A 21,771-nucleotide genomic window follows, 5' to 3' on the forward strand; every position below is an offset into this window, starting at 1 on the left:
CAAGTAGGATTCATGCCAGGGACACAAAGATGGTTCAACATCCGAAAATCAATCAACGTTATCCAACACATCAACAAAGAAATATAAAAACCATATGATAATATCAATAGATGCTGAGAAAGCTTTCGACAAAGTGCAACACCCATTCATGATAAAAGCCCTTGAAATTCTTGGGATACAAGGAACATACCTCAACATCATAAAGGCCATCTATGACAAGCCAACAGCCAGTATCATTCTCAATGGTGAAAAGCTGAAAGCATTTCCATTAAGATCTGGAACAAGACAAGGATGTCCACTCTCACCACTGCTTTTCAATATAATACTGGAAGTCCTAGCCAGAGCAATACGACAAGAGAAAGACATACAAGGAATCCAAATAGGAAAAGAAGAAGTCAAATTATCACTATTTGCAGATGATAAGATAATATACATAGAGAACCCCAAAAACTCCACAGAAAAACTAATTGAACTCATCAATCAGTTCAATAAAGTGGCAGGATACAAAATCAACACGCAAAAGTCAGTAGCCTTCCTATACACAAACAATAAATCTGAAGAAGAAGAAATCAAAAAAAAATCCCTTTTATTATAGAACCAAAAAAAAATCAAATACTTGGGAATAAATCTAACAAAAGAGGTAAATGACCTATACAAAGAAAACTATAAAACACTGTTAAAAGAAATAGAAGAAGACACAAAGAAATGGAAAGACATCCCCTGCTCATGGATTGGAAGAATAAACATTATTAAAATGGCCATGCTACCAAAAGCAATATACAGATTCAATGCTATTCCAATCAAAATTTCAATGTCATTCTTCAAAGAAATAGAACAATTATTGATGAAATTCATACGGAATCACCAAAAACCCCGAATAGCCAAAGCTCTCCTGAAAAAAAAAGAAGGGAATGGAGGCATCACACTCCCAGACTTCAAACTCTACTACAAAGCCATAATCATCAAAACTGCATGGTATTTGCACAAGAACAGACACACAGACCAATGGAATCGAATAGAAAATCCAGAAATAAACCCACAGATTTATGGTCAACTAATCTTTGACAAAGGAGCAAAGACTATGCATTGGAGCAAAGAAAGTTTGTTCAATAAATGGTGCTGGGAAAACTGGGTCACTACATGCAAAAGAATGAAGCTTGACTACTACCTCACACCATACACAAAAATCAACTCAAAATGGATTAAAGAACTAGACATAAGACCTGAAACCGGGCCTCCCTGGTGGCGCAGTGGTTGAGCGCTGGGTTGCGAAGCTGCCCGCAGCCTCTACAGCGCCAGTTCGATCCCCGGCTGCACCCCGGCCACCGGAGGAGGGTCCCACATGGCGCTCAGTCCTCTCCTGCCACCCACTGCTCCCCTCAGCAGTGTACTTCGGTCCTTCTGCCTGCTCTGCACCCAGCTCTGGCTCTGGTGAATTCTGTCACCCTCCCACACTTCTGACTGTACCCAGTGCTTGTATAAATAGATAGATAGATAGATAGATAGATAGATAGATAGATAGATAGATAGATAGATAGATAGATAGATAGACTTGCAAAAAATTAAAAAAAAAAAAAAGACCTGAAACCATAAAATACATAGAAGGAAATATAGGCAAAACACCACATGATATGCACCTCAAAGACATCTTTACAGACACATCACCCAAAGCAGTGATAGTGAAGGCAAAGATCAACAGCTGGGACTACATCAAATTAAAGAGCTTCTGCACAGCAAAAGAGACAATAACAAAAACAAAGAGAAACCCCACCAACTAGGAGAACATTTCTGCACCCAACACTAATGATAAAGGACTGATCACAAAAATCTGCAAAGAGCTGATGAGACTCAACAACAACAAAGAAAATAACCCAGTGAAAAAATGGGCAGAAGAGCTAAAAATAAACTTCTCTGAAGAGGAAATGCAAATGGCCAACAGGCATATGAAAAAATGTTCAACATCACTTGTCATCAGGGAAATGCAAATCAAAACTACCATGAGATACCATCTTACACCAGTGAGAATGGCACATATTAAAAAAACTAGCAACAACAAATGTTGGCGAGGATGTGGAGAAAAAGGAACTCTCCTGCACTATTGGTGGGAGTGCAAACTGGTCCAACCACTATGGAGAGCTGTGTGGAGATTTCTGGACCTACTAAACATAGAGCTTCCATATGATCCAGCAATTCCACTCCTAGGTATTTACCCAAAGGACACAGAAACATCAATTCCAAAGAGCACCTGCACCCCTATGTTTATAGCAGCACTGTTTACAATAGCTAAGCTTTGGAAACAACCCAAATGCCAAAAAATAGATGACTGGATCAAGAAGATGTGGTCCATATACACCATGGAATATTACTCAGCATTCAAAAAAGATAAACACATGCAATTTGCAGCAACATGGATGGCGCTGGAAGGGATCATGCTCAGCGAAATAAGCCAGAAAGAAAAAGAAAAATACCAGATGGTCTCACTCATAGCAGGAATCTAGAAAACTTAAATAAGGGACCAGGAAAATGAATAACTATAAGAAAGTGAAAATCAAAATCAACAAGAAACTATGAACCAGAGACACTCTATGGGGGGTGGGGGGAGGGGAGGGATTGGGGTCAAAATAAGGGGGTTGCAATTTTATGGGTAATATAAAAATAAAATTTATTTAAAAAAAAAAAAGAAAATTACCTGAGTTGATCTATACAAAGTTCTCAGAATGACGCCTGGCATGTAGTAAGCACTTGATAAGCGTCAGCAGTAACTGTTACTACTAGGCTCAGGTGCCGTGCGAGGTACTAACAGTTACCTTCAGTCGCAACAACAGCCAGGGAAATATGTTAGTCTTCCCATTTTTCAGATGAAGAAAGTGATTCTCTGCGTATCTTGTTTGAGGTAACATAATTGAGTCCATTCGGCTAATAACTAACTGGCAGTCAGAATTGTGCTTATTAGGTATGCCACTCCGAAGCCTATTAAGTAGGACCAGGAAAATAAGACATGTGAATTGTCTGAGTCCAGTCAAAGACTCTCCACCCAGGGGATCCTGTGTCCAGATCCGGATTTAGCTTAGAAGGATGCCCCACTGGCATGTCAGGGCCTGGCAGGCCATGGCAGAGCTCAGCACCCCTCTCTTCTTTCTGGCATCTTTCAGATCACTGCTCTCCTTAGTCCCTCCTCCACCTGCCAGCCGATCACACCCACCTTTCCTTCTGCCTTTCATCTCAGTGGATCTGGGAAACCTTCCACCTGAGCTCTAAGAGTAAACTCCTTCCTCCTCAATGGAGCCCCTGCTCCATCAGCCACCCTCCCTATTGACACCTGCCAAGGCACTTATGTCATCTGCTCAGGCAGGGCATCTGGCTTCCTTCACCAACAACCAGCTGTTTACTGGTGCGGGGGCTCCTGTGGACAACAGCGTCCCAAGTCAGGCACAGTGTCTGGCACAGATCAAATGCTGCCGCAAATACTTGCTGAACTGATGGTAAATAGGTGAGAGAGAAACACGGGGACAGATATGAATCTTAAAAGCAGAGACTCCCATGAATATTTTGCATAATGGAAGTCAGAGTGAGTCAAAGTCTTCCTAGAAGCAAACTGCTCACCCATGTTAAATAAATGAACTCTTAGGAGCCATTAGGGTACCATTTCATCAGTCACCTCTTCCCCTGCATTGAGTCAGGCCCTATTAGAATGAAGTCATTTGGCTCCCTTGGCAGAGCTCACAAACCAGAGACCCTCCTCCATGCAGCAGCAGGGGGCCAGGTTGCAGAGAGGGGAGCCCTCACCCCACAACTCCCACCCTGCCCTCCAAACAAGAAACAGCCCAGAGTGGAGGTTTCCCATCCCCATGAAGACTTAGGGAGCCACCCACCCACTGGGTCGCCCACACTGAACTCTGTCCTCCACAGTTCATGAAATGCCCACCCCACTTACCACCACTGCCTGTCTCCTCCCAAAGTTGTTCCTAAAATAGGGAGCCAGTTCCTAGAAGGCCTCTCCTCTCTATGAGCCAGTCCCTGTGCCCACACCAGTCTCTGTACCCATACTGGTCTCTGTGCCCACATCAGTCTCTCCCAGGATTAAGTCAAGACACCAGAAGTCTGGGAGTCACTGGGTATAAGTCCTGTCAAAGACAGAGCCCTGGAGTTCACGACTTCTGTTGAGATCCAGGGGGCTGCCACATTTCATCCTCCACAACACATGGCTACTCAACTCCCCCTCAGCACTGTGGGAGCCTCCAGGCTGCTCCCAATGGCTACTTTCTTTCTTTTGTTTGTTCAAACTACTCAACATTGGATTCTAAAACTTGAGGCCAACAAAGCCTTAACTAATACACTACTTCTGATCCTCTCAGGAGGTAGGCATGTAATTCCCCCTCTTTACAGATTAGGAAGATGCATTTCAGAGAGATTAAGTGACTTGTCCAAAGTCAAAGAGCTGACAAGTGGCAGAACTGCTAGTCAAACACCAAAGCCAGGGCATTTTCTACTCTGCCACAGCTGCCTGAGTGACCGCAGGAACACACAACGTGCAGACCACAATCTGAAGAGGCAGCAGAGACAGAGAGGAAGCATAAGGCTCACTTCTTGGTAATCAGAGCAATTCAGTGGCCTGGCAGATAGATGGTCTCTATTTTGGTAGCTGTGTCACAGTTCTGCAACAAAGACATTTATTTTAATACTCAGGAAATTCAGCAGCAATGTCCCAACCATGTCAACAGTCAAGCTATAAATCTCTGGCTACAGCAAGTTAAATATGGTCAGTGTGTTTTACTCTCTCTTCGTCAATTCCCTGATCATCCAGCATTAATTCTCAGGATCACATGATGATGAGGAGGAGAACAGACAGCCTAGAGTCAATGGAGACATCATCAGAGCCTCAGGTTCTTTGCAGAAATGGGCAGAGGATAAACCCTAAGTCAATACAAAATGGCCAAGGGCGTAGCAGATGAAATCCATGTTTTCTCCAAAGAAAGAACTGGAATCTGAAAAGTATGCCTTTTTTCTGCAGGAAAAAATACTGCTAACTGTAACAGTTGGGATTTCTTAAACTGACACCTAGAAATTTACAGTTCCTAAATAATAATTTATAATTCTTTATCCACAATTTGCAATTAGTTTTGCAGAGTAGAATTAAAACCTTTGCTAAAATACTTAGGTATTGGGCCTCCCCGGTGGCGCAGCGGTTGAGCGCTGGGTTGTGAAGCTGCCCGCAGCCTCTGCAGCACCAGTTCGATCCCCGGCTCCTCCCCGGCCACCGGAGGAGGGTCCCACATGGCGCACAGACCTCTCCTGCCGCCCGCTGCTCCCCTCAGCAGTGTACTTTGGTCCTTCTGCCTGCTCTGCTCCCCGCTCTGGCTCTGGTGAATTCTCTCACCCTCCTGTGCTTCTGACTGTACCCAGTGCTTGTATAAATAAATAAATAATAAATAAATAAAAAAAATCTTAAAAAAATAAATAAATAAATAAAATACTTAGGTATTTTTGCACAGTAATTTAAAGATCATATAGGATTTAAATATAACCAAAACACTCATGAAATGACTTTAAACTTGCAGTTATATGAAGTGCAAACATGCCCAGTGCTAAAAATAAGGTGACACAGAGGATCAAGCTAGTGAGATTAAATTTTTAAATACTCAGCCTCTGCAACAAATTTATAAACATTTTGTTCAACATTTAGACACTTTTTATATGACTAAAGCAGACTCAAAAGAGCAAAGTTTAACTAAATGGATTCAAATTAGTGATGATGTGTCCATCTACAGCACCTGACTGCAGCTAGCTCCTTTGAAAACAGACTGTGCCTTATTACAGGCTGACATGCATCTTAACGCTCAACTAAACTTGATCAAAATCAAATAACTAATGCAAGTCAGAGTCACAAAATATTAGCCCTCGGATTTAGTTATTATCATAGACTTGCCCAAGGTCACTCAAGTGAAGTGACAAAGCCAAGAAAGAATTCAAGGCTGCAGACCTCTGGCCTGCCCCCAGGGCTCCACTAAGTTCCTCCTGACACTCTTACTCAAAGAGTAAGAAAATACAAATCCTCGAAAGGTCAGAGTTAAGAAAGAGCTCCTGATTCTGCTCCTTCCAGTCGGACAGACCTCTTCCAGTGCGCTGCCAGCCGAGTCCCTTCACAACGGTGAAGGTCGGAGCGAATGGATTTGGCTGAACTGGGTGCCTGGTCACCATGGTTGCTTTTAACTGACAAAGTGGATATTGTTGCCATCAAAGACCCCTTCGTTGACCTCAACGACAGGGTCTACATGTTCTAGTATGATCCCACCCACAGCCAGTTCAATGGTACAGACAAGACCGAGAACTGGAAGCTTGTCATGAATGTAAAGGGCATCTTTCAGGAGCGGGAGCCCGCCAGCATCAAATGGGGTGATGCTGGTCATGTTGGGGAGTCCATTGATGTCTTCACTAGGTTGGAGAAGGGTGGGGCTCACTTACAGCGTGGGGCCAAAAGGCCATCATCTCCTCCCCTCCTGCTGGCGCCCCCATGTTCTAGATAGGCGTGAGCATGAGAAGAATGACAAACCCATCAAGATTGTCAGCCATGCCTTCTGCATCATAACTCTCCTGGCCAAGGTCATCCTCTATGGCATCACAGACCACATTCCACGCCAGCTCTGCCACCCAGAAAACGATGGACAGCCCCTCTGAGGAGCTGTGGTGAGATAACCGCGGGGCTATCCAGAAGATAACCCCTCTTCTACTGAAGCCGCCAAGGCTCATTGACATGACCTTCCACATCCCCCTCACCACGAGTCAGTCATGGATCTGACCTGCCATGGAAAAATTTACAAACTCCGAGGACATCAAGGTGGAGAAGCAGGCATCCAAGGCTCCCCCTCAAGGGCATCCTGGGCATACCAAGGACCAGGCTATCTCCTACAACCTTAACAGTGACACCCCTTCCTCCACCTGAAATGCTGGGATTGGCATTGCCCTCAATGACCACTTTGTCAAGTTCATTTTCTGGTACTGAATTTGACTGCAGCCACAGGGTGGGAGACCTCATCATCCACATGGTCTACAAGGAATAAGAGGCCCTGGCCCACTAGCCCCGGCAAGCGCATGCAAAAAGAGACAAGTCCTGAGCTGCTGGGGAGTCCGTACCCCAGTTTTCTAACACACTGAGACTCTCCTGACCTTGTCACAGTTCCATCCCAGATCCCCTGAAGATGGGAAGGGACTTAATGAGCCCGACTCTGTCCTGTATTATCAATAAAGTACACTGTCCCCAGCAAAAAAGAAAAGGCTCCCACTGTTCAGCCAATGATGCCCTCTAGGCAGGATGGACACTGAGCCCACACCAGCATGCCAGCTGGTTGCTGAAAACCTGAGATGCTTCTATACCAGCTGTAGGGTAAAGAAAATATCAGGCTTTTCTGCCCTTCCGCCATCAGGATAGATGATGGATCCTTGTCTTGAATGCATGCCTGATGGCAGGCACCTGGAATAGGGTGTGGGCATAGGTAGATGGGATTCAGCTGAGCTAAGACTGTACTTTTAAGGGCGGCGTCATGGGGACGCCAGCAGCAGCAGTAGAAGCTGAAGCAGAAGCCGAAAGAGAAGCCGAAAAGCAGCAGAACGAACGCTAGAGAGCCCAGATAGAGTGAAGACTTGCTGGGGGGCTGGGAGGCTGGCAGGCCTCCCAGCCCCCCAGCCAGCACCCCTGCCTGCCATATGCCTGGTGAACCCCAATAAAAAACCTGCAAAACTACTGAGGACTCTGACTCCTCCTTTACCCGGTCTGCATGGGATCAGAAAACCTGCACTGTGGCCAGTCCTGGCCCTTACACCAGCTGTAATACTACCCCCCAACTCACTCACCCCAACTACTCCAGAAGCCCTGGGCCATCAAGCCCTAGGTACATCGACGAGATGCAAAAACCACAGGGTTGGGGCCTGGCACACCAGCACCTCCAGAAACCCACTGTGGTCCTACAGAGTCTGTTCTGATGGTTCCGATGGCTGAGGCCATTGCCGCACAGTGGTTATTTTGAGAATCTCCCTTCACAAAATCACAAGTCATGATGAAAGCCATTCATCAGAGAACTAATTTGTGTAAGAGTTCTCTGTCTTCTCAATGTATGAAGTTCATTAAAGCTGGTGGGGGGAAAAATTTGGCCCACACTGAACTCCTTTCTTCCCCATAGCTGGCTGCCTAGCTGCACTATATGGAAGCTAAGGGTAAGAGTAATCCTCTGACTCTCTCATAAACCAACATAATCATTTGCTCACTCAGCAAACATTTACTGAGCCAGGCCCTGGGCTGAGCACTGGAATTGGAACATGCATGCCAGCTCCCTTGCCTGTGCCTGGGGTGAGGGGAAGCAGAAAGGTGGCCCCTTGACGTCAACGCAGGGTGAAGAGCTCCAATGGCAAGTGCTGTGCAGCAGAGAGGAAGAGATGGCCCTGCTGACAGTCAGGGAAAGCCCTGCCAAGGAGGTGACACTCCAGCGGCACCTTAGGGTCACCAGGTAAACAAGGAAGGGAAAGGTATTCCTAGAGGATGGAACAGTGTATGCAAAGGCACAAGAGATACAAACATGTCACTTTTAGGAACCTGTAAGAAGTTAGCTGTCATGAGATGATGGGGAATGAAAGAAAAGGAGAAAGGAAAGAACTTTGATGAGATCAGGAAGGGTCTGCTGTGCCATTTCTTTCATGCATTTGCACAGGAAAATTCTCTTAACACTTGGATTATATATTTCTACAGAGGTGAATGCTGGGAAAACAAACACCAGGCTCATCTCTAAATGACGTCTCAGTTTCCTGTGTGGTGGAAATACCCATGCTCAGCTGAAGGATATTAATCTGTAAAGTTAAGAACACCTCCTCCTACCTGTTGTAGCTCAATTATCAGCAGGAAGGCATTTGAGGCTCTCTAGATCAAAGGAGTTATCAAATATGTGTCAAGGAAGAATATGAATGTGCATGTGAACATCCAATTTCAGTCAAGCTTACCTCAGAGAAGATGATTTTGCTGCCTGGTGACTGTTGAAAGGAGCACTTTTCTGTTATTAAGTCTTCACTCCTGAACCCCAGATCCTGTGCAGTAGTTAAATAACTGTTCTGCTGTATTGCTTCCAATTCTTTTTCATTGAATTTCTAAGGAAACAAAACAAATCATCAAGTTTTTATCAAAGAAAAAAGCATTAAAAGATTGTCCTAAACTCTTACAGGAAAGATATACTAGTCTTTTCCACAATGCCCATATGCCCTCTAAATAACTTTCATCGTCCCCAAATGTTAGGCAATTACAGAATGCCACTCCATTTGTGTGTCACTATAGCTTAGAGAACAGCAGCAACCCAAGATGGCAGAGCTAAAGATGGTGGCAAAGCCCTGCTCAGCCACGTTGTGTTCCATGAGTACATTTCCTTCCACGTTCAGTTCTCTGCTTTTCTCGAAATTAGTAACAACTGCTTTGTTATTACTTTTAGTTCATAAAACTGAATTATGTACTTAATGTAAATTTATCTCCACACTCCCTAAAAGACTCAGAAATTCCTCTAGGTGGAGTCAGACATCTGAGCTCAAGGATGGGCTCCCTCAGCAGGTCTGGCCTCAGCTGTCATCCTGGGACTTCCCTTCACAGCCCACGAATCCACAGCCCACGTGGATTCACTTTTTTCTGGATCACGTGTCCATCTCTTTTTGGGTTATTTCTCATTTGTATAGATCATCCCCCAGGAGTTTTCTGCAGAGTCATATGAGGCACCGAATGTCTGGAAATGCCCTTATTCTGCCTCATACTTGCTGAATTGTGGGCTGAGCACACAAGGCTGGATTGGAAATGACCTTTCCTCAAAAATCTGAGAGTGCTGCTCTCCTGCTTTCTGGCTTCTGGTGTTGCTGTTGAGAATTCTGACATCATTTCTGGTTTGGGTCCATCATATATAGAATCTATGTTTTCACTCTCTAGAAGCCTTTCAGATCCTCTCTTTATCCCTGTGCGTTGAAATTTCACAATTTGACCTTGCAGTACTGTTCATTTTCATTGTTCTAGAAACACAGCAGGTTCTTTCAATATAGAAGTACATGTCCTCCCATTCTAGAAAATGTTCTCCTCTTACTTTGAAATTTTCCTTCCCTCTACTTTGCCTGGAACTTCTGTTAGTCATATACTGGAACTCTTGAATCAAGTCTCTCACATTATTATCATTTCTTTCCCATTTTCCCCTCTTTTTGTTTTTTGCTTAATTCTATTTCCAGAAGATTTACTCAATTTCATCTTCTAACTTGCATAATTCTTCTATTAAACATTTTATATCTGTAATCATCTTCCAGTTTCCCAAAGGCCATTCTTCTTTTCCAAGTATCATTTTTATCACATCCCAAACTTACTTTCACCTAAAGATATTATAGGATGCAGTTTTTTAAAAAGCTGCCTAGTGTTCTTCTCATCCCCCCTTTCTTTTCCTTCTCTGCCACTCTGTTCTGTCTGCTTGACTTGTCTTTCCTCAAGATGCTGTTCTCCTGCTTGATAAATACAGGCCATCCACATACTCTTCTCCCCATCCATCTACTATTAAAAGTGCTCAGAAGCTCTGCAAGCATGGCAAGGACATATCAAGGGGGTCTCACTGTGAGAAAACCAGGAGGGACTCAGTTGTTCTGTTGGAGTCCCCCAGTAATGGGCATCTTTCTTTCTGTGTCTTTTCTCCACTCAGGGGAACCTCATTACTGGGTATGCACACTTCACTCCCTCCCTCCGCATTTCATACAAGAGCCCACTCCTGCTTTCAGCTGCACATGAACGTCTCTGGCTTTCTAACTGGGTGGTTCCCAGGGAAAGGGGAGGTTCCAGGCTCCCTGCCCCACCCAAGGAAGGGTGGAGGCTAAGCAGAGAAGAGAAGCTGGAGTAGGAAGGAAAAAGCAGGATGGAGAGGCAGAAGGAGACCTGGAGGAGGCACATGGAGCAGAGACACATGTGAAGAAGCTGCAATTGCTTCTTGGTCCTGGACTGGGTGAAACAGATGTGGGTGAGAGACCCGTGGGGAGGTTTACAATGGAAGCTTTTATCTTGATTTTGCTCCCTTTGTCCCAGACATGGTGGGTCCCTTCTGCCCCTTTCCTATGGGTCCCCACAAAAAGGTGCTGTTGATTTATGCAGACTTTCAGGCCTCTGACGCCCTGCTTTGGACCAACCCTGTTTGGCTGGACATTTACTCACTAACTTCAGGTGATTTGGAAACTTATTCTTTGTCTTTTCTGTATTGCACACTAATTATATTAAAGATATAATTAGTGAAGGTCTTATGCACTAAATTATGCTTTGTCTTGATGTAGTGGATGGCAGAACTTATTTAGAGCAGGCAGGTTTGGGGGCTCTAGGGTGGCCCTCTCCCTGCCCTGTAATAGATTAAGGTCAACAGAGGCCTTAATCTCCCATCCCCTTCTAGTGAAGAGAACGTGACCAACTTACTGCCTGGCATTCCAGCCAAATATGCTCTCATGTCCACTGACCTTTCTGGGTTCTTTCTGGGTTCTGTAGAATAGGCCTAGCTTGATCCCTGTTGACTTCCCACCCCAAAGGATGTAGCAGAGTCGAGAATGCTGAATCTGTGTAGTTACCACTCGCCATCTGCTTATCATCCAGACAGCATCCTGCTGCTGCACCACTCCCATTCTCCCCTCCTATGGGTTTATATCTGTACACCCTCACCACCATTTTAATGAGATTTCTATAGTAAGTGGAGTTAAATACCCATGTCCAGATCACCAAAGTTAGCTGTGAGTCTGGGCTAAATAAGTAATTCACCAATGAACACAAAGGGCGTTCCAAGACACAGAGGAACACTTAGAGGAAAAGTGCAGAGGAGTGAATGAATAAGGAGCAAAGACTCCCATGAAATGGGTCGGGCAATTGAGAAAAACAGGCCAACCCTGACACAGCTGGACCTGCTGTTAACTGTGATGATTCACACAGCCCAGAGAAGCTCCTTCCCTTTGCTGAGCTTCCCTTTCTCCACACTTACCTCCCTGATGGCTGAGACCCAAATAACATGAGGAAAGTTGTGAGAGGCTCTGATTTGTGGCAAAGAAGCCTACAGTCATTTTTGCAGCCACATGTTTACAGAAATGTTCCTTCAAAAGAGTTTTTTAAAAAAAACCTATGCCGGGCCTCCCCAGTGGCGCAGTGGTTGAGCGCTGGGTTGCGAGGCTGCCCGCAGTCTCTGCAGCGCCGGTTTGATCCCTGGCCGCCAGCAAGGGTCCCACATGGCACGCAGACCTCTCCGGCCCCCAATGCTCCCCTCAGCAGTGTACTTTGTCAGTCTGCCTGTTCTGTTCCCCACTCTGGCTCTGGTGAATTCTCTCGCCTTCCCGCGCTTCTGACTGTACCCAGTGCTTGTATAAATAAATAAATAAATCTTTAAAAAAAAAAAAAAAAAAAAAAAACCTATGCCAAATCAAAAGATTTAAAGGCAAAAGACCAAAAGTTAGGGTACCTGAAGCAACAAGTCTGTCTGACTGGCACTTTTTGTCAGGCGTCTGATCACCTCCTCTTGGTTTTGTAGCTTTTTATTACTTTCACTCAAAAGGCTTCTGTAACGATGCTCCACTGCCTTCTCTCTTTCATTCACTTCGTTGCGTAATTTTTCAACTTCATGTTGAAGGTCCTACCAGAAGAAAAAGAAGAACTGGAATTTACTTGACAAAAATGTCAAGGTCAACAATTTCTCTCACCTATTTACCTTACTGTATAGCAAGCAGCTAACTGAGGTATTTAACAATTGTGTATTTCCTTCTCATTTGAAGATTTAATAAATATCCAAAATAATCTAAAATTTGGAAAAGTTTTAACCATATTTATCACAACATAAATATGAATATTTATCACAATATTATTTACAACTAAATATCCAACAAAGGGAATTAATTATAAAAAGAGTATGTTATTCAAAATTCTGTGTAATATGATGCCGGCTGTTTCTAAATGTTTATATAAAATATTATTACAGTTTTTAGGACTATGAGGGAACACATCAAAATAATAAAAGCAAAGCTTTGCCAGTTCCTTTGTTTTCTCTACATTCCACAAGAGTGAAATCATCGGTATTTGTCTTTTTTCCTTCTGACTTATCTTGCTTAGCATAATCCCCTCCAGTCCCATCCATGTTGTTGAAAATAGCAAGAGTTCATCTTTTTTATAGCTAAGTAGTATTCCATCATGTATATATAACATGTCTTAATCCACTCATCTGTCTTTGGGCACTTAGGTTGTTTCCATAAGTTAGCTACTGTAAATAGTGCTGCAGCAAACATAGGAGTATATATATTCCTTTGAATTAGTGCTTTTGCATTCTTCAGATATTATACCTAGGAGTGGAACTGCTGGATCATATGGTAGATCCATTTTTAACATTCTGAGAAACCTGCATCTTATTTTCCATAGGGTCTGGACCAGTCTATATTCTCCAAAAGTAAACGAAAACAAACCCTAGAAAGAACTGCAGAATTAGGCTACTAGAGGGGGAGACAGGCTGGGGGTGGGAACAAAGGGAGCAGGTGGTCTATGGTAAAGGACTACGGGTGCTTTGGTGGTGGGTGTGATGTGGTGACAAATATCTGAGGCGGTATGAACCTACTCCCCTAAGTCACAGACAGTGTTGTAAACCAATGTTAACTTAAAAAAAAAAAAAAAATTACAAAAATAATAATAAAGTATCCCTAAGTAGAGGAATAATAGTGATTATCAGTTGATTTTTGATTTTTCTGAGCTTTTATAATCTCTAAATAAGCCTAATATATTCATAATGAGAACATAAAACTGTCTTAAATAATGGCATTTCCAATAATGAAAAATGTTCAAGTTACACTAATGGGGAAAAAACGAAAACAACAACTATACAGTGTGATTGTAACTACCTCAGTGTACTATTTGTAATAATGAAAAACTGGAAACACCCAGATGTCCACCAACAGAGGAATAAACCAGGCACATTCTCACCACAGAGCACTGTGAAGGTACAGAGAAAAGTAATGAGGAATCCCTTTATAAATGTACTGGCCCAGGTAATCTTCAGGAAATACCACTTAGGGTGGAAGAAGGAAGGAAGCAGACCACAGGAAGGAAAAAAAAAGTCTATGTACAGTGTACTGCCATTTCCTTAACCACACAAGGAATTAAAAGGCTGCCTTTTAGGAAAAAGGGAACGCAGTAAAAGAGACAGAGTAAAAGTCATTTTTTAGATGTGGCTTTAAATGCTTAAACATTTAAACCATTTAAATGCTTAAGAGAATTATTCTTTAAATAAAATTTTAAATCCCTTAAATCTTAAAGCAGAACAAACAAAAGAAAACGAATTTAACTGTATTGGGTTGATTGGTGAACCAAACTGAAAGTAATCATTTCAATAACCTTAAAGCTGTGTAATGTATACCTCTCGAGTGGGATATTTTTCCTTAGGACAAAAGGAAGTACTACAAAAAATTTTTCATTGTTAGCAATAAAGTTTTTTAGTTTTCTTAAGTAATAATGCTTTTAATAACCATACTGCAAGAAATACTGGTATTGTTATTCTGAAATTGTGTGGGCATATATTTATTAAATGAGTATTATGTCACAGGAACCAAAATGTTCAGCATAAGAGAAGACAAACACAAATGTAAAAGTTAAAGGGCATCATTCTCATTTAAATTGGAAACACTGGGCTTCCCTGGTGGCAAAAGGGGTTAAGTCTCAGCACTATGAAGCCATCAGAGCCACTGCAGCAAGAGTTCAATCCCCTGCCAGGGAGCTAACCCACATGGCACAGCAGACCTCTCCAGTCTCACCCCGCCGCACCCCTCAGCAGTGTATTTCAGTAGATCTGCCTGTTCTACTCCTGCTCTGTCTCTGGTGAATTCTCTCACCCCCCACATCTCTGGCCTGTACCCCAGCTCTTGTATGCATAAATAAATACAGTAAATCTTAAAAAAAAAAAAATCATCAATGACACTAAGGTTCTTGAAAGTAAGATAAGAAATATGATATTTACATAGTTTCAAAGTATATCCCCACAAAACACCACAAATGGATAAAAAAGCAACTGTATTGTGGAGAAACCCAGGATACACCCACCCTAACCAAGTGACCTACACTGAAGCTACGCAAACAATTAGGACAGACGGACAGTGTGTGCCTCCAGATGTGACACAGGAGAAAGAGCTCATTGTATCAGAGTGATTCTTGCCACAAATGTATACCTTCAACCTAATCACGTAAGAAACACCAGTCAAGTCCAAACTGAGGGACATTTATAAAATAACTGATAAGTATGCTACAAGACTCAAGGTCATGAAGTTCGAAAAAGACTGCACTACTGTGCCTGATTAGAGGAGACTAAGGAGACATGACAATGAAAGGCAAAATGGATGCTGGACTGGATTCTGGTCCAGAGAAGGGGCATTAATGGGAAAACTGGTAGAATTCAAATACAGTCTGTAGACTGGCTAGTAGCATTGTGTCTGTGGATTCACTGATTCTGGTAAGTGTACTCCAATTGCATAAAATGAACATTAGCTGGGTGAAGGGTATAAAGGAACTTCTGTGAATTCTTTCCATAGCTTTTCTCTATGGCTAAAATTATTTCAAAATAAAAATTTTTTAAAAAGACTTATCAATCAATGCAATGTGTACATCTTGTCTCTATCATAAATTTAACAGATGTTTACAATAACTTTTAAATTAGACAATCATTAGTGTTGTGTGCAAAAATGTTCTCCCACTTGGTGGGGTTTCTCTTTGTTTTGGTTATTGTCTCTTTTGCTGTGCAGAAGCTCTTTAATTTGATGTAGTCCCAGCTGTTTATCTTTGCCTTCACTATCACTGCTTTGGGTGATGTGTCTGTAAAGATGTCTTTGATGTGCATATCACGTAGTGTTTCGCCTATATTTCCTTCTATGTATTTTATGGTTTCAGGTTTTATGTCTAGTTCTTTAATCCATATTGAGTTGGTTTTTGTGTATGGTGTGAGGTAGTGGTCAAGCTTCATTCTTTTGCATGTAGCGACCCAGTTTTCCCAGCACCATTTATTGAACAAACTTTCTTTGCTCCAATGCATAGTCTTTGCTCCTTTGTCAAAGATTAGTTGACCATAAATCTGTGGCTTTATTTCTGGATTTTCTATTCGATTCCATTGGTCTGTGTGTCTGTTCTTGTTCCAATACCGTGCAGTTTTGATAATTATGGCTTTGTAGTAGAGTTTGAAGTCTGGGAGTGTGATGCCTCCATTCCCTTCTTTTGTTTTTTTCAGGAGAGCTTTGGCTATTTGGGGTTTTTGGTGATAAAGGACTAATCACAAAAATCTGCAAAGAGCTGATGAGACTCAACAACAACAAAGAAAATAATCCAGTCAAAAAATGGGCAGAAGAGCTAAAAAGAAACTTCTCTGAAGAGGAAATGCAAATGGCTAACAGGCATATGAAAAAATGTTCAACATCACTTGTCATCAGGGAAATGCAAATCAAAACTACCATGAGATACCATCTTACACCAGTAAGAATGGCACATATTAAAAAAACTAGCAACAACAAATGTTGGCGAGGGTGTGGAGAAAAAGGAACTCTTCTGCACTGTTGGTGGGAGTGCAAACTGGTCCAACCACTGTGGAAAGCTGTGTGGAGATTTCTGGACCTACTAAACATAGAGCTTCCATATGATCCAGCAATTCCACTCCTAGGTATTTACCCAAAGGACACAGAAACATCAATTCCAAAGAACACCTGCACCCCTATGTTTATAGCAGCACTGTTTACAATAGCTAAGCTTTGGAAACAACCCAAATGCCCAAAAATAGATGACTGGATCAAGAAGATGTGGTACATATATACCATGGAATATTACTCAGCATTCAAAAAAGATAAACACATGCAATTTGCAGCAACATGGATGGCGCTGGAAGGGATCATGCTCAGCGAAATAAGCCAGAAAGAAAAAGAAAAATACCGGATGGTCTCACTCATAGCAGGAATCTAGAAAACTTAAATAAGGGACCAGGAAAATGAATAACTATAAGAAAGTGAAAATCAAAATCAGCAAAAAACTATGAACCAGAGACACTTTTAGGGGGGCGGGGGCGGGAGGGGAGGGATTGGGGTCAGAATGGGGGGGCTGCAATTGTATGGGGAATATAACAATAAAATTTATTATCTAATAAAAAAAAAAAATCTGCAAAGAGCTGATGAGACTCAACAACAACAACAAAAAATCCTGTCGAAAAATGGGCAGAAGAGCTAAAAAGAAACTTCTCTGAAGAGGAAATGCAAATGGCCAACAGGCATATGAAAAAATGTTCAACATCACTTGTAATCAGGGAAATGCAAATCAAAACTACCATGAGATACCATCTTACACCAGTGAGAATGGCACATATTAAAAAAACTAGCAACAACAAATGTTGGCGAGGATGTGGAGAAAAAGGAACTCTTCTGCACTGTTGGTGGGAGTGCAAACTGGTCCAACCACTATGGAGAGCTGTGTGGAGATTTCTGGACCTACTAAACATAGAGCTTCCATATGATCCAGTAATTCCACTCCTAGGCATTTACCCAAAGGACACAGAAACATCAATGTTTATAGCAGCACTGTTTACAATAGCTAAGCTTTGGAAACAACCCAAATGCCCAAAAATAGATGACTGGATCAAGAAGATGTGGTACATATACACCATGGAATATTACTCAGCATTCAAAAAAGATAAACACATGCAATTTACAGCAACATGGATGGCACTGGAAGGGATCATGCTCAGAGAAATAAGCCAGAAAGAAAAAGAAAAATACCGGATGGTCTCACTCATAGCAGGAATCTAGAAAACTTAAATAAGGGACCAGGAAAATGAGTAACTATAAGAAAGTGAAAATCAAAATCAACAAGCAACTATGAACCAGAGACACTCTATGGGGGGTGGGGGGGAGGGGAGGGATTGGGGTCAAAATAAGGGGGTTGCAATTGTATGGGGAATATAAAAATAAAATTTATTTTAAAAAAAGAAAATAATAAAAACAATGTGGAATCAAAAATAAATAAATTAGACAATCAGGGAAATCTAAATATTAACTATTTGGCAATTTTAGAATATTACTAACCTTTTTGAAAAAGTGAAATGTATTTTTTAAAACATACTGAAAAAGTGAAATAATGTGTTAAAATTCAATGGGAGAGGGAGCTGGGGTGGGGTGGGGGGGTGGGGGGGCTGGTGCTAGGTGGAACAAGGCGTCCATGAGTTGATGACCACAAAGGTGGGTGGTACATACAAAGCTCAACACACTCATTATTCACTCTCCTTTTTCAAAATTAGCAGTTTTTTTAAGAAGCACTGATGAGAAACCAGGAAGAAATACCAAAACACATGACTTGAATTTTTTTTAATTATATTATTTCTTTCTAAATTTTTAAAATAAAAATTTTAAAGCACAGAAACCCTTTAAAAATGAAATATTCATTTTTTTTCTTGAGCAAACAGATGACGGTAAGATTGCCCTAAACTGTTAATCCAAAACAACTGGACCAAGAACCTATCATGAAATGTAAATGTCAGTAAATAAAAGTGCAATACTAGGGGGAGAAAAGAAGATTCTTTTTAATTACAAAAATATTACTAAAGCAACATTAATAGAATTCTAAAGTTAAAAAGTAAAGCACTCTCCCACAAGAAGTCGGGCCTACAGCTGCAGACATCCCTTCCAGTCCCTGCCCATCTGCAAACAAATATCTGTACAGCTTTAACTTCAGTTTGGGTTTTTTCCCAATTTTCTCTACTTACTCCTACAAAAGTAGAGGCCAACTAAATAATGATGACACACACACACACACACACACACACAACGAAAAATCAAAACAAGTCTAAGCGAATAAAGTCAAGAAAATCACTTTTTTGCTTTTTATTTTTAATTGAGTAGAGATGAGAAAAGTCTTCAGAGGAGCAACATGGTGTTTATAACGGGGTGTCCCTCACCCTCTTGGTAAGGGAAATCTAAAACAAGGCCCCTAAGAGATGCTTAATGACAGATACACAAAACCTTCATATTTACCCATTTTAAGGAGCAGATCATAATTCACTTCCCTATATCTCTGAGATCTCCAACCAGCTGCTCTTACAGATATTACAGCAAAGAGAACAGGATTCACTTTCTAACTTTTGATTTGCTTCCATAGACTAAATTCCTAAGCAAGAGATAACTGGGTCAAAGGAGAAGCATGTTTTGAGGATTCTTCCTACAAACCGACAAACTTTCTTCCAAAATGATACTGGCTAAAATACCATCAACAAAGTCCAAGTTTTTGTTCCCCCATGTCATCCTCCCTGGCACCAGTACTTCCTTTCATTTTTTCTAATTGAACTGGTATGAAATGGCTCTTCACACCAGAGTATGAATTTGCATTGCTCTGATTGCCACTGAGTTTCTAAATATTTTTAGCTGACTGTTTTACTGATGTAACATTAGTGATAACATTTGCACAAATACAAAGATCCCAACCCATGTAACAGTCATCAGTCACACACTAACGGTAAGAACCAGCCACAAAAACGTTCTGTGAAGTCATTTTGATGCATCTCTAAGTCCCAGGAAATGCATGTGCCATCCTGGCAGAGCATGTTGAGGAAGGAGTGCACGATGAGCACAACGCAGTGACTAGAGGCCCACTTCACTATCTCCCACATCAGTCCACCTCTGTACACACACCTACCCCAGACTCTCATGCCTGGCGTGTGTTTGTGTGTGCTGTATGTGTGTGTGTGTGTGTGTGTGTGTGTGTGTTTCAGCAATAACTTATACTATTCTCCACTCCCATTGCTTATGGAGTTTTAATTCAACTACCCAGGTTAAGAATTTCTCACATGGGGCCTCCCCTGGTACAGGGGTTAAAGTCTCAGTGCTATATAGCCATTGCCAGCCACTGCAGCCTGAATTCAATCCCCAGCCAGATAGCTGACCCACATGGTGCTGCAGACCTCTCCTGTCTCAACCGCTGCTCCCCTCAGCAATGTATTTCGGTAGATCCAGCTGTTCCGCTCCCCACTCTGTCTCTGGTGAATCCTCTCACCCCTGGAGCCTCTGGCCTACACCCCAGTTCTTGTATGCATAAATAAAAAAAACTTTAAAAAAAAAAAAGAACTTCTCACACGTTCTTCCAAAGACATGAGCAATGTGTCATATTTCTCCCACATGTCCCCCAACCTGACAGAGCTGACAACATGAAAATGACACCAGGACATTTTGTCAATCTTCAAGATTAGGGGTTCTTAACTTGAGGTTCAGTACATGGACCCATGGAATCCTATGCAAATTCCTACACAAATTTGTATGTGTATACATTTGGGGTGAGGGGTAGCAGCCCTCAGCCCAAATCAGGGTCTTGAGGAAAGTCAGATCAAAGACTTTATTTCTTAACATTACTAGCAATGATTATTCACTGCGCACTCACTGTGAGCCAAGTGCTTTCTCACATCAACATCTCTGACGCTAACACCTGGCTATGTGCTAAGTGCATTAAGTCTCACAGAGGCTGAGGAATCTTCACAAAGCATACAACAAGGAAGTTCTGCTGCTGAAATGCAAACCCACCAGTATGAGCCTGAATTCCATGCTCTTTCCACTCAACTGCACTATTAAGACCAATTAAAGTGAAAATCCACTCCAACACACGGGCTCTCCCTAGGCAGTAATTCTAACCCCCAAGGTAATTTTAGAGTTGCTCATGGACTCAGAGTTGATGGAACATTCAGCCTGAGACTGAGGCCCTCCTGCTAATGAACAGGGCAGGGTCAGGGATCTCGGGCGTCCTAGGAAGAGCCGTCAGAGAAGGTTCAGAGTAAAAGCGTTACCGCAGGGAGGGGAGCGTGTGCTGAGGTGGCCTTGAGGAGCAGCAGCTGCCATGACAACATGACGACCGGCAGCAGGTCATGTGGTTGGCCCCAGTAGAGTTACAATAAATGTTTGGGGGAGGCATGGAGATGGCCTGTCTTGCCTGAGCAAAACAATCAGAACTGAAAATTGATAATCTTCAGTGGTTTCCCCAAACCTCCTTCATATTCCTGGGCGGTGAAGACAGGCAGACCTAGCCTTGAGGCCCGGCCCTACTGCTGACTGGCTGGGTGGCCACAGACACTTAACAAATCTTTAGTGCTTCCTTCCCAGGAGGTGGAGAGAACAATAACACAGACACCGAGGCCTGGAGGGTGACATGAGAAAGCACAGGATGGGCGCCAAGCACTGCAGCAAGTGTAATGGCAGTGACAGGGTCCCTCCCTCTCTCCCCAGGCATCAGCCAGGCTGGTCTCTACTCCTGGGTTTCCTTACGTGGTCACAGCACCACTATCCAGCCTGCCAGAGGTCAGTGAGCCCTTCCCCATCCTCTCACACCTTGTCATCCAACAGGTAATGCAGGCCTGAAGGCACAGCCTGTTCTCTCCTTCCAAAGCACATGAGGTGAAAAATAAGGATGGGGTGCTTTTCCATGGCCAAGTTTCCCCAAACCCTGGTCTGCCACCCACTCTCATTACTCCCAGAGTTGTCAACAAAGGTGATACCGGGAAGCAAAGTACAAGCCTCAGACATTTTTATACACAACACAGGGCATTCTGATAAAACTGAGATTTGTTTGTTTTTTGTGTGTATGTGGGAGGAATATGCTTTTTTTGAGTGGGAGGGTTTAAGGGAGCCATCTGAGTCCTCTTACTCAAGTGAAGGCAGAAGTAGAAAAAGAAGACCCAGGAGGTAATGAGGAAGTCGGCCTGCCCACCAAGGGCCAGGCCTGGC

The 21,771-nt window shown here is 42.7% G+C and overlaps 1 protein-coding gene across 4 annotated transcripts in view; it reads right to left on the bottom strand.

Annotated features, from left to right (window-relative positions):
• The window catches only part of CDK5RAP2 (CDK5 regulatory subunit associated protein 2), a 170,673-nt gene that overhangs the window by 89,505 nt on the left and 59,397 nt on the right, over nt 1–21,771 (bottom strand). For all 4 annotated transcript variants that reach the window (XM_037492736.2, XM_054689307.1, XM_037492734.2 and 1 more), the window contains 2 exons: nt 12,474–12,644; nt 8,986–9,129 (listed from right to left, as the gene is read on the bottom strand). In XM_037492736.2, coding sequence (XP_037348633.1) covers nt 8,986–9,129; nt 12,474–12,644 — 315 coding nt within the window. The remainder of the gene's footprint in view (nt 1–8,985; nt 9,130–12,473; nt 12,645–21,771) is intronic.

Source organism: Talpa occidentalis, unplaced genomic scaffold (assembly GCF_014898055.3).
Source record: "Talpa occidentalis isolate TD23 unplaced genomic scaffold, MPIMG_talOcc4v2.1 talOcc4.7, whole genome shotgun sequence".
NCBI lineage: Eukaryota > Metazoa > Chordata > Mammalia > Eulipotyphla > Talpidae > Talpa > Talpa occidentalis.